At 37.4% G+C, this 13,218-nt stretch overlaps 1 protein-coding gene across 2 annotated transcripts in view; it reads left to right on the top strand.

Moving 5' to 3' along the window:
• The window catches only part of LOC124781001 (protoheme IX farnesyltransferase, mitochondrial), a 271,734-nt gene that overhangs the window by 222,038 nt on the left and 36,478 nt on the right, over nucleotides 1-13,218 (top strand). For both annotated transcript variants that reach the window (XM_047253822.1, XM_047253823.1), the window contains exon 3: nucleotides 9,727-9,997. In XM_047253822.1, the coding sequence (XP_047109778.1) occupies nucleotides 9,727-9,997 (271 nt within the window). The remainder of the gene's footprint in view (nucleotides 1-9,726; nucleotides 9,998-13,218) is intronic.

Raw genomic sequence — 13,218 nt, 5'->3', positions numbered from 1 at the left:
GATACGCGTAATGTGATAGCCAGCATTGTGTCTGCAATACTAGCATAGATTCTGAGTGATGTTGACAAAGTAACTGTCACAAAAGTCAATCTTGTGTCACCAACTTCTCTTTCTGAAATTAAGAAAATTATACATTCTCTCAAAAATAACAGCTCATCTTTTTTTGTTGATGTTTCCAATAGAGTACTAAAGATTTGTTCCCATATAATAACCCTGTCTTATCCGAAATATCTAATGCATCACTAACTCAAGGCATTTTTTCAGAGAGACTGAAATATGCCATTGTCAAATCCCTTTTAAAGAAAGGTGATAGGAAAGATATCAAGAAGTACCAACCTATTTCACTGCTGACATCATTTTCCGAAATTTTTGAAAAGGTGATGTATTCTAGAATAGTATCTCACCTTAGCAACAGTAATATCTTCAGCAAATTACAGTTTGGGTTTCAGAAGAGTTGCTCTACGGACATGGGGAGATCCCCTGGGATGGGATCAACTTTTTGAAATCATTTATAATACAGCTAATAAATCAAAGGCTATGTGGAGTGTTATAAAAAAAGAATGTGGAGAATACAGACAACCTTGCAAAAATACAACACTATCACATAAAAATAAAAAAGTAACAAACCCCTTAGAAGTAGCCAACACATTTAACAACTTTTTCACAGGTGTTGCTGAAAGTATGTTACAATCAAACTTTAAGAGCACCCAGGCAAATGAATATAAAATAAGTACATGTAGAAGATCAATGTACATCAGTTCTGTTTCACAAGATGAAGTAGCTAAAGCAATAAAAGGACTAAAAAATTCCAAATCGGCAGGTATTGATGGTATACCTGCAACAATGTTAGAGAAGAGCGCATCGAATCTAATTGAAGTACTCACACATTTATGCGACTGCTCACTCCAGGCAGGCACTTTCCCTGATGTGTTGAAAACATCAAAAGTTATTCCTGTATATAAAAAAAGGGGATAAAGACAATGTAAACAACTACAGACCCATCACAATTTCCTCCTGCATCTCTAAAGTACTGGAAAAAGTTATACTTATGAAATTTATAAATAAAAACAGCATCCTATGTAATGAACAACATGGATTCAGAAATAAGTCAACGGCAACTGCTGTCTATGAGTGCATCAATTCCATCCTAAACCTGATGGACAAAAAACAGGAAACAATAGGAGTCTTTATTGACTTGTCAAAAGCTTTTGACATGGTGGACCATAAAATTCTGCTATCAAAGCTAGAAAGATATGATGTTCGAGGTCTGTCCAACAAGTGGATCAATTCCTTCCTGACTAATTGTATGCAGGCAGTGTGGGTCAAGCACACAAATATTGAACTAAAAACTGTATCTATTCACTTATCTGACTATAAACAAATAAAATGTGGTGTACCCCAAGGATCCGTATTGGGACCCCTTCTGTTTCTTCTGTACATAAATGATCTAAGCTTAAATATTGATGCACACGAAACAATCATATTTGCAGATGGCACCACGATTCTACTAAAAGGAGACGACGACGAACAGTTACAGCAAACAGTAAACACGGTCACGAAACAACTTAGCAGCTGGGCACAGAGTAATCAGCTTGTTATAAACAGTAAGAAAACCGTTGCTCTAAAATTCCACAATGTTCCTAACAAGGACATGTTTATCCCATCAGTCTCTATCAATGACGAACCAGTTGGTAACAGTACTGAAACCAAATTCTTAGGACTTTGGCTGCAGAGTAACATCAGATGGAATAAGCATATTGAATATCTCAATGCAGAACTGAGCAAAACATGTTACCTTCTTTGTTCATTAAAATCATGCTGTAGTGAGAAAACAGTATTGAATGCATATCATGCGTACTTTCATTCTCGTCTTAGATATGGGGTCACCTTCTGGGGAAACTCTAAAACAGCTAATGCACTTTTAAACTGCAAAAAAGGGCCATTAGAATCTTGTTTGGGTGCAAGCCTTGAGACTCTTGTAAACCCCTGTTTAAGAAATCTGGTATTCCTCCATTACCGTGTGTATGCATTATGGAAACCCTTTTGTTCTTTAAATTAAATGTAATAGGCAAGGACCGGAGACTGCAAAAAAACTGTGATATACATGAGCACTTTACCAGACAAAACAGAAACTTACATATGACTCAAATCAGCACAGCACTGTGCCAAAAAGGTACTTTCACATGGGAGTTAAGCTTTATAACAAACTTCCTGAAAACATAAAAGCTATCACTGAAGTCAATACATTTGGAAAATCTCTAAAGTCATATTTACAGCATCACTGCTTTTACTCCATTGAAGAATATTTAAATTTATGAAATGTGTTATATAAATATTTACATGTAAAGTGTATTATTTAAGCTTAAATATGTATGCCTTGAAATGACTTTCAACCTGTATATTTATAACTTGACTTGTTCAATGTCTTATGCATAAGCTGCTATGTAGACAACAGGACCAGTAAAATACAATCTACAACCTATATGATGATGTAGATTAGGGTCCCAGGTATTTCACTCTGATAAGCCCTTGTTTCCAAGTAATTGACCAAAAAAAATTTCATAATTTTGTGATATACTATAGAGCCTTAAAATACGGTCCTGTTTACAAAGGTGTTGTAGCATAGTGGTTAGCATATGTGCATGACATGCAGAAGGTTATGGGTTCGAATTTTGTCAGGTGCTTCAAAATTTTTTTTTATTTTTAAATAGTTGTCAATATGAGTTTGATCATAATTTTTATTCAGTTAATTACTTCAAATGTATTTTTTTAAATTTCTAATCCTATGTCTCATCGCATTAACTTTTTCATTTGCTCTTATTTTTTCTTCGTAACATTCAGTTTTCATTTGTAATCTTTCTGCATGTGATTTTAATTATTTTTATTTAATCGTCACAATATTTAAGCATTTGAAAATGCCAGTCTATAAGATAAAAAACAAGACAGAATAATCTACATACATTGACTGTGCAGTGGTGTCAAAAATGTTTTTTTACAATAGATAAATTTTTTTGCTTCGTAGTCATCACACAGATATTTAAAACATAAATTCCTGTTGCACCATGGGCAAAATAATACAGCTGAAGATTTCAAAGAAAGGAGGGATTATAAATAAATGCACAAAATGGGGAAGAGAAGTAATAAATGGAGTAATGTGGGAAAATATAATGTAATTAATGTTGTTGTTGTGGTCTTCAGTCCTGAGACTGGTTTGATGCAGCTCTCCATGCTACTCTATCCTGTGCAAGCTTCATCATCTCCCAGTACCTACTGCAACCTACATCCTTCTGAATCTGCTTGGTGTATTCATCTCTTGGTCTCCCTCTATGATTTTTACCCTCCACGCTGCCCTCCAGTACTAAATTGGTGATCCCTTGATGCCTCAGAACATGTCCTACCAATCGATCCCTTCTTCTAGTCAAGTTGTGCCACAAACTTCTCTTCTCCCCAATCCTATTCAATACCTCCTCTTTAGTTACGTGATCTACCAATCTAATTTTCAGCAATCTTCTGTAGCACCACATTTCAAAAGCTTCTATTCTCTTCTTGTCTAAACTAGTTATCGTCCATGTTTCACTTCCATACATGGCTACACTCCATACAAATACTTTCAGAAACGGCATCCTGACACTTAAATCTATACTCGATGTTAACAAATTTCTCTTCTTCAGAAACACTTTCCTTGCCATTGCCAGTCTACATTTTATATCCTCTCTACTTCAACCATCATCATTTATTTTGCTCCCCAAATAGCAAAACTCCTTTACTACTTTAAGTGCCTCATGTCCTAATCTAATACCCTCAGCATCACCCGACTTAATTCGACTACGTTCCAGTATCCTCGTTTTGCTTTTGTTGATGTTCATCTTATATCCTCCTTTCAAGACACTGTCCATTCCGTTCAGCTCCTCTTCCAAGCCCTTTGCTGTCTCTGACAGAATTACAATGTCATCGGCGAACCTCAAAGTTTTTATTTCTTCTCCATAGATTTTAATTCCTAGTCCGAATTTTTCTTTTGTTTCCTTCATTGCTTGCTCAATATGCAGGTCGAATAACATCGAGGATAGGCTACAACCCTGTCTCACTCCCTTCCCAACCACTGCTTCCCTTTCATGCCCCTCAACTCTTATAACTGCCATTTGGTTTCTATACAAATTGTAAATAGCCCTTCGCTCCCTGTATTTTACCCCTGCCACCCTCAGAATTTGAAAGAGAGTATTCCAGTCAACATCGTCAAAAGCTTTCTCTAAGTCTACAAATGCTAGAAATGTAGGTTTGCCTTTCCTTAATCTAGCTTCTAAGATAAGTCGTAGGGTCAGTATTGCCTCACGTGTTCCAATATTTCTACGGAATCCAAACTGATCTTCCCCGAGGTCGGCTTCTACTAGTTTTTCCATTTGTCTGTAAAGAATTCATGTTAGTATTTTGCAGCCGTGACTTATTAAACTGATAGTTTGATAATTTTCACATCTGTCAACACCTGCTTTCTTTGGGATTGGAATTATTATATTCTTCTTGAAGTCTGAGGGTATTTCGCCTGTTTCATACATCTTGCTCACCAGATGGTAGAGTTTTGTCAGGACTGGCTCTCCCAAGGCCGTCAGTAGTTCTAATGGGATGTTATCTACTCCCGGGGCCTTGTTTCGACTCAGGTCTTTCAGTGCTCTGTCAAACTCTTCACGCAGTATCATATCTCCCATTTCATCTTCATCTACATTCTCTTCCATTTCCATAATATTGTCCTCAAGTACACCACCCTTGTAAAGACCCTCTATATACTACTTCCACTTTTCTGCTTTCCCTTCTTTGCTTAGAACTGGGTTTCCATCTGAGCTTTTGATATTCAAACAAGTGGTTCTCTTTTCTCCAAAGTCTCTTTAATTTTCCTGTAGGCAGTATTCATCTTACCCCTAGTGAGATGAGCCTCTACATCCTTACATTTGTCTTCTAGCCGTCCCTGCTTAGCCATTTTGCACTTCCTGTCGATCTCATTTTTGAGACGTTTGTATTCCTTTTTGCCTGCTTCATTTACTGCATTTTTATATTTTCTCCTTTCATCAATTAAATTCAATATTTCTTCTGTTACCCAAGGATTTCTACTAGCCCTCGTCTTTTTACCTACTTTATCCTCTGCTGCCTTCACTACTTCATCCCTCAAAGCTACCCATTCTTCATCTACTGTACTTCTTTCCCCCATTCCTGTCAATTGTTCCCTTATGCTCTCCTTGAAACTCTGCACAACCTCTGGTTCTTTCAGTTTATCCAGGTCCCATTTCCTTAAATTCCCACCTTTTTGCAGTTTCTTCAGTTTTAATCTACAGATCATAACCAATAGATTGTGGTCAGAGTTCACATCTGCCCCTGGAAATGTCTTACAACTTAAAACCTGGGTCCTAAATCTCTGTCATACCATTATATAATCTATCTGAAACCTTTTAGTATCTCCAGGGTTCTTCCATGTATACAGCCTTCTTTCATGATTCTTGAACCAAGTGTTAGCTATGATTAAGTTGTGCTCTGTGCAAAATTCTACCAGGCGGCTTCCTCTTTCATTTCTTACCCCCAATCCATATTCACCTACTATGTTTCCTTCTCTCCCTTTTCTTACTACTGAATTCCAGTCACCCATGACTATTAAATTTTCGTCTCCCTTCACTATCTGAATAATTTATTTTATTTGATCATACATTTCTTCATTTTCTTCGTCATCTGCAGAGCTAGTTGCCATATAAACTTGTACTGCTGTGGTGGACGTGTGCTTCGTGTCTATGTTGGCCACAATAATGCGTTCACTATGTTGTTTGTAATAGCTTACACACACTCCTATTTTTTTATTCGTTATTAAACCTACTCCTGCATTACCCCTATTTGATTTTGTGTTTATAATCCTGTAGTCACCTGACCAGAAGTCTTGTTCCTCCTGCCTCCGAACTTCACTAATTCCCACTATATCTAACTTTAACCTATCCATTTCCCTTTTTAAATTATCTAACCTACCTGCCCTATTAAGGGATCTGACATTCCACACTCCGATCCATAGAACGCCAGTTTGCTTTCTCCTGATAACGACATCCTCTTGAGTAGTCCCCGCCCGGAGATCTGAATGGGGGACTATTTTACCTCCGGAATATTTTACCCAAGAGGACGCCATCATCATTAAACCATACAGTAAAGCTGCATGCCCTTGAGAAAAATTACAGCTGTAGTTTACTCTTGCTTTCAACCGTTCGCAGTACCAGCTTAGCAAGGCCGTTTTGGTTAGTGTTGCAAGGCCAGATCAGTCAATCATCCAGACTGTTGCCCCTGCAACTACTGAAAAGGCTGCTGCCCTCTTCAGGAATCACATGTTTGTCTGGCCTCTCAACAGATACCCCTCCGCTGAGGTTGCACCTACGGTATGGCTATCTGTATCGCTGAGGCACGCAAGCCTCCCCACCAACGGCAAGGTCCACGGTTCATGGGGGGTATTTAATTAATACAGTGATTAAAATGAGTTGACAAAGGGTTAGAAATTCCAGAAAAATACAGTTAAACCAGTCAATTGAATAAAGAGAGTGATCAAGGTCAATTTGATAAAGATTGAAAAATTAAAAGATTTTGAGGCACCTGACAAGATTTGAACCCACAACATTCTGCAAGCCGTGTTTATATGGTAACCACTTTGCTACAACAGCTCAGTACATATAACTGTCTATTTTAAGGCTGTAGAACATTATGCAAAATTACAAATTTTTTTCATTGTTTATTTGCAAATGACGGCCTACCAGAGTGAATGGCTGCAAGGTGTGGTACATGAAACCCCAACCTTCATCACCATATAGACAATTTCAATGACTTGAGCACATCAAATCTGAGGACTTCTCCCTGCAAGAATGCCATTTACATGTTCTGTCACCAAATTTTGCGACCATTGAATAATAAAATAGTTTCGGTTGGTATGTCCTGTGACCTATGTATGACATTTGACTGTGTGAATCACAGACTTTTTCTAGATAAATTGAAGTTTTATGGGAGTGATGATATAGCCAACCAATGGGTAGTGTCATATCCAACAAAAGAATGCAGAAAGCTGTGCTTAGTAATTTAATCAATATGGTCTGTGTGTGTAATCCTGACTGGCAAGAAATCAGTCACATATGGGGATTTCCCAAGGCTTAATCTTAGGCCCACTATTGTTTCTCATACACGTAAACAATCTTCCATCCAATGTACAACAAGCAGAATTAGTTTCTTTTTATACTAGTACTGTAATCAATCCAAACATCTATACAGAAACAGAAAAGAAATAATCAACAGGGTGGGCAGAAGCTTCAAAATCCTTAGGTGTCCATATCGATGAAGAATTAACTGAAAAAAGCACATTCTAGAATACCATAAACAGCTTAGTTCACCCATCTTTGTACTTAAAATCGATGCAAATCTTGGGGAGAGACAAATCAATAACTTGACATATTTTCCATGTCTTTATTCCATAATGTCATACAGAACAATGATCTAGGTGACTCATATTTAAGAAAGAAAGTCTTCATTGCCCAAAGATGTGATGTAAGAATAATATGTGGTGCTCACCCATCATCATCTTGTAGACATCTGTGTTTGAGATTGGACTTTCTGACTACTGCTTCACGACATATTTATTTCGACATGAAGTTTTCTGTAAATAATCTACTAAATTCAAAAGGAACAGCGATGTACGTAAGTGCCACACCAGAAGTAAAAATGACAGTCATTACTCCACATTAAGTTTGTCTTCGGCACAAAAAGTGGTACACAATATTGCAGCTAAAATTTTCTCCTTTACAACTCCTATTCTGTAGAACAATTTCTATTATTAAAGTGTCTAAAGGGTGGTGGGTAGAAATTACTAACTCACATTAAAAACCTTATAAATATTCAGCATGTAGTCATATTTACAAATTAGTTTGCAATGTGAATGTAAAATGAGTCATGGAACATGCAACTGTTCCTGACCTGGTTGGTATGGCAGAGTAGGCAAGACAGACTTGTTTATCAAATGCTGAATAATGTGGACAGTAATATGGGCACTTAAGCTGGTTTTTATTGGAGAAACAGTCATGACACAATTGCAGTTTATAGTCTCTGTAAGAAAGTTGTGACATTGATAAGTTGAATCTGAAGATGCTGATTAATCTTAAGATGATTGATACTGATAATTAAACTGTAATGCCTCCATGATTAGTTGAATGTATTGATCCATTTATTCTGTTGTTTCAAATCTGTGGGCTATTGATATTGTCCAGAAAGGTCCCGGGTTCGAGTCTCCCTCCGGCATACAGTTTTAATCTGCCAGGAAGTTTCATATTGATATTGTGTCTTCCAGAGTGAGGTCCAAAAGTTACAATACTTTTCTCATACCAGTTTATCCTCACCTGTGTCATGAATTTGTGGCCCAACATTAGACTATTATGCTTTCACTCCTTTGAATGTATATTCATGAGTAAGATACCATAGTTTGACCACTAATGCTAGGTATGACTTTCCTGGATAATCACCACATTGCTGGAAATGCAGACTTCCTGATACCTTATAGGATTTCTGTGTAGAATAAGTTTTCATGAACTTACAAAGCTCTCCAAATGGCGATACAGTAAAATCTACCAACAGTTATGAGCTCTTAAAGAAGTGGAGGATTTCTGGATATATATACTGGGCAAGAAAAAGGCCCTTTGTAAACTGAGACTTAACTATTGTGTAAGCATGTGCTTCAGTATCTAGCTTAAGTATCAATTGCAAATCCAAAAGTACAGAGTCCAATCTTTGCCAGATCCTAGAACTTTTTCTGTCATTTACTACTGTTGTTGCCTCCGGCCATTATTTGTATGTGTTTATGCCAGGTTGCATCATGGTTTGCAGTCCACACTAAATTATCCCTCTATAAATGTATTAAAAGTCAGAGTGAAGCTAAAGCACAATACTGGTAGTGGCATAGTAATATGCTGTGGTGGTCAGGCCCATACTTTAGGGTGAGGAAAACACTTAACTTCGCCTACTGTGAAAGCCACAAAATGTTGCCTGAAATAGTGTTATTCAGTACTAATTATTCTTGACTCACCTTAAGCTTGTTGTTTTTCTTATGCTTCTTCATGGTTCAGTTGCAATGCTAGGTCACATATCATCTACCTGCTGCTGTAATTTTTTTCATCGGTGTGGCTGTTGCTGCTGTTCTGGTAATATTTGGAATTACTGTTCGTGCTGCTTCTGTTTCTGCTCTAATAATTGTCCATGATGTTATGTAATGTGCTTATGGGAATTTTGCAGTTGACGTTTGGGTTACTCTTTGATTAAACTAAAATTAACCCATGAACTAACACAAGAAACACAGCAGGTACAGTGAACGAATAAATCCAAGCAAATTCCTGTGAACAATAAAATGTGAAGGTCAGTCCAGCCATGTAGTATGTGTTTGGGGAGAGGGGGGCATGGGGGTATTTTTGTTGTTGTCATCATCGTTTTTCTGCCCTTGGATGCCCCAGTTCTGTGCGTGGTTTTCTGATGTGTCTTATCTTCTAAGTCCTTTTTAAATTTTCATGTGAATGTTTGGCACTTTCTCACTCAGCATCTAGTGTTAGGGGTCTTATTTTACTGCCACAATACATTCTGAAATCCGTGTTACTTGAGCTATACCTATATTTATATCATCAATGATTACACTGTAAAGATTGGAATTTTGATGCATGTTGGTAATTTACTGCTTGTTTGTTTCAGTACTCTAGTAAAGTTTCATCAGGAAGAACTACAACTCCAGTTGTTGCCCAGCCTCGTGAATCGCTCTCATTAAAAAATGAGTTCACATTGTTGGAAAGAGAGCTCTTACCAAAAGCAACATCACTGTCTTCACCCTCTTCTGACACTTCAACATCATCGACATCAACGAAAAAGAAGAATGTTGCTGACAGTAACAAATGGCAGGAGATAACTATTAATTACTCAACACTGCCTCAACAGTATCTGAAGCTGTCAAAGATCAGGCTTACATGTATGACACAGCAACTAACTGATTTAGATACTTCTAAAAATACCGTATTAAGACATTTTAAGTCTCGTATCGATGGTCTAGGGGTAGTGTCTTTGATTAGTAATGAAAATGTTCATGGCCCAGGGTTCATATCCCACCACTGCTTAAATTTTGATTAATAATCAGCACGAGAGGTCACCCTAGTGGACAGAGGTTCAGGGTACTCTCTTGTCTTTGGGATGGGAAACTGCCCCTAAAGGTGGAAGAACCAGCAATGATCAACCGTATGAATATGCAGAAGGCAATGGAAACCACTGCATTAAAGATATATAAAATGTATCCACAGGACATGTGGCATGTAACTGAAAAAGTGTCATGATGATATCTCCATTGGCAAAAAATTCTGGAATAGTTCTCCATTTGGATCTCCAGGAGAGGACTGCGAAAGGGGAGGTGACCATGAGAAAAATACTAAATAACGAACGAAAGGGTAACTTTCTACAAGTCGGGGCATGGAATGTCAGAAGCTTGAATGTGGTAGGGAAGCTAGAAAATGTGAAAAGGGAAATGCAAATACTCAGTCTAGATATAGTAGGGGTCAGTGAAGTGAAATGGAAAGAAGACAAGGATTTCTGGTCAGATGAGTATAGGGTAATATCAACAGCCGGAAGAAAATGGTATAACAGGAGTAGGATTCATTATGAATAGGAAGGTAGGGCAGAGAGTGTGTTACTGTGAGCAGTTCATTGATAGGATTGTTCTTATCAGAATCAATGGCAAACCAACAATGAGAATGATAGTTCAGGTATACATGCCGACGTCACAAGCTGAGAATGAAGAGAGAAAATATATGAGAATATTGAAAGGGTAATACAGTATGCAAAGAGAGATAAAAATCTAATAATCATAGGGGCCTGGAATGCAGTTGCAGGGGAAGGAGTAGAAGAAATTGTTACAGGAGAAAATGGGCTTGGGACAAGGAATGAGAGAGGAGAAAAACTAATTGAGTTCTGTCATAAATTTCAGCTAGTAATAGTGAATACTCTGTTCAGAAGTGACGAGAGGAGGAGGTATGATGGAAAAGGCCGAGTGATACGGAAAGATTTCAGTTAGATTACATCATGGGCAGATTCCGAAATCAGATACAGGATTGTAAGGCATATCCAAGAGCAGATATAGACTCGGATCACAATTTAGTAGTCATGAAAAGTAGCCTGAAGTTTAAGAGATTATTCAGGAAGAATCAGTTCGCAAAGAAGTAGGATATGCAAGCACTAAGGAAAGACTAGATATGTTTGAAGTTCTCGAAGGCTATAGATATAGCAATAAGGAACAGCTCAGTAGGTGGTACAGTTGAAGAGGAATGAACTTTTCTAAAAAGTACAATAACAGCAGTTGGAAAGAAAATCATGGGTGCTAAGAAGGTAACTGTGAAAAACCATCGGTAACAGAAGAAATACTTGATCAATGAAAGGAGAAAGTAAAAAAATGTTCAGGGAAATTGAGGAATACATAAATACAAGTCACTGAGGAATGAAATAAATAACAAGTGCAGTGAAGTTAAGACAAAAGCAGAAAACATGTGAATAAATCGAAAAATAAATGATTGTTGGTAGCATATAGGAAAGTCAAAACAACATGCACTGAAATCAGCGAGAGTGGTAACATTAAGAGTGCATTAGGAATTTAACTGTTAAATACAGAGGAGAGAGCAGATAGGTGGGAAGAGTACATTGAAGGTCTCTACAAAGGGGAAGATCTGTCTGATGTGCTAGAAGAAAAAACAGGAGTCGATTTATAAGAGATAATGGATCCAGTATTACAGTCAGAATTTGAGAGAGCTATGGAGAACTCAATATTGAATAAGGCAGAATGAACAGATAAACTTACATCAGAATTTCTAAAACCATTGGGGGAAGTGGCAACAAAATGACTAATCACATTGGCATATAGAATGTAGACTAAAGAAAATCAAAATACATTCATATGATTTGTCAAGCTGCAAAAAGTGTTTGACAATGTAAAATGGTACAAGATGTGTGAGATTCTGAGAAAAATAGGAATAACTATAGGGAGAGATGGGTAATATACAGTATCTACAAGAGCCAAGAGGGAGTGATAAGAGTGGACAACCAAGATTAAAAAGAGTTTAAGACAGGGATGTTGTCTTTTGTCTCTACTGTTCAATCTGTACATCAAAGAAGCAATGATGGAAATTAAAGAAAGGTTCAGGAATGGTATTAAAATTCAAAGTGAAGTATACCAATGATAAGATTAGCTGATGACATTGCTATCCTGAGTGAAAGTGAAGAAGAATTACATGATCTGCTGAGTGGAATGAACAGTCTAATCATTACAGAATGTGAACTAAGAATAAATCAAAGAAAGATGAAAGTAATGAGAAGTAGCAGAAATGAGAACAGGGAGAAATGTAACATCAGGATTGACAGTCATGAAGTAGATGAAGTTAAGGAATTGTGCTACATAGGCAGCAAAATAACCAATGATGGACAGAGAAAGGAGGACATCCAACACAGACTAGCACTGCCAAAAAGGCCATTCCTGGCCAAAAGAAGTCTACTAGTATCAAACATAGGTTTAATCTGAGGAAGAAATTTCTGAGAATGTATGTTTGGAGCACAGCAGTAGTGAAACGTGGATTGTAGGAAAACAAGAACAGAAGAGAATAGAAGCATTTGAGATGTGGTGCTACAGACAAGTGTTGAAAATTAGGTGGACTGATAAGATAAGGAATGAGAGGTTCTGTGCAGAATCTGAGGGTAAAGGAATATGTGGAGAGCACTGACAAGGAGAAGGGACAGGATGATAGGACATGTATTAAGATGCCAGGGAATGACTTCTGTGGTATTAGAGGGAGTTGTAGAAGGCAAAAACTGCAGAGGAAGATAGAGATTGGAATACATCCAGCAAATAATTGAGGAGTTAGGTTGCAAGTGCCGCTCTGAGATGAAGAGGTTTCCACAGGAGAGAAATCATGGCGGGCCACATCAAACCAGTCAGAAGACTGATGACTCAAAAAGCCTTTGCATGGGAGCGAGAGACTTTTAATTATTAAAAAATACTAACTAGCGGTTCTGATTGTAGCACATCAGTGAGGATGATAATACCAGTTGTAGAAAAAAGTTATGTCTTACAAAGTAACTATGTTGTGTATTAGTAAGAAACAACATTGAGTTTTAATGCTAATCTTGTCTCGTAGTCCATACAGTTGCCATATGTAG

The sequence above is a fragment of the Schistocerca piceifrons genome, chromosome 1 (genome assembly GCF_021461385.2).
Source record: "Schistocerca piceifrons isolate TAMUIC-IGC-003096 chromosome 1, iqSchPice1.1, whole genome shotgun sequence".
Classification (NCBI taxonomy): domain Eukaryota; kingdom Metazoa; phylum Arthropoda; class Insecta; order Orthoptera; family Acrididae; genus Schistocerca; species Schistocerca piceifrons.
This window is presented reverse-complemented; position numbering and strand designations above follow the sequence as displayed.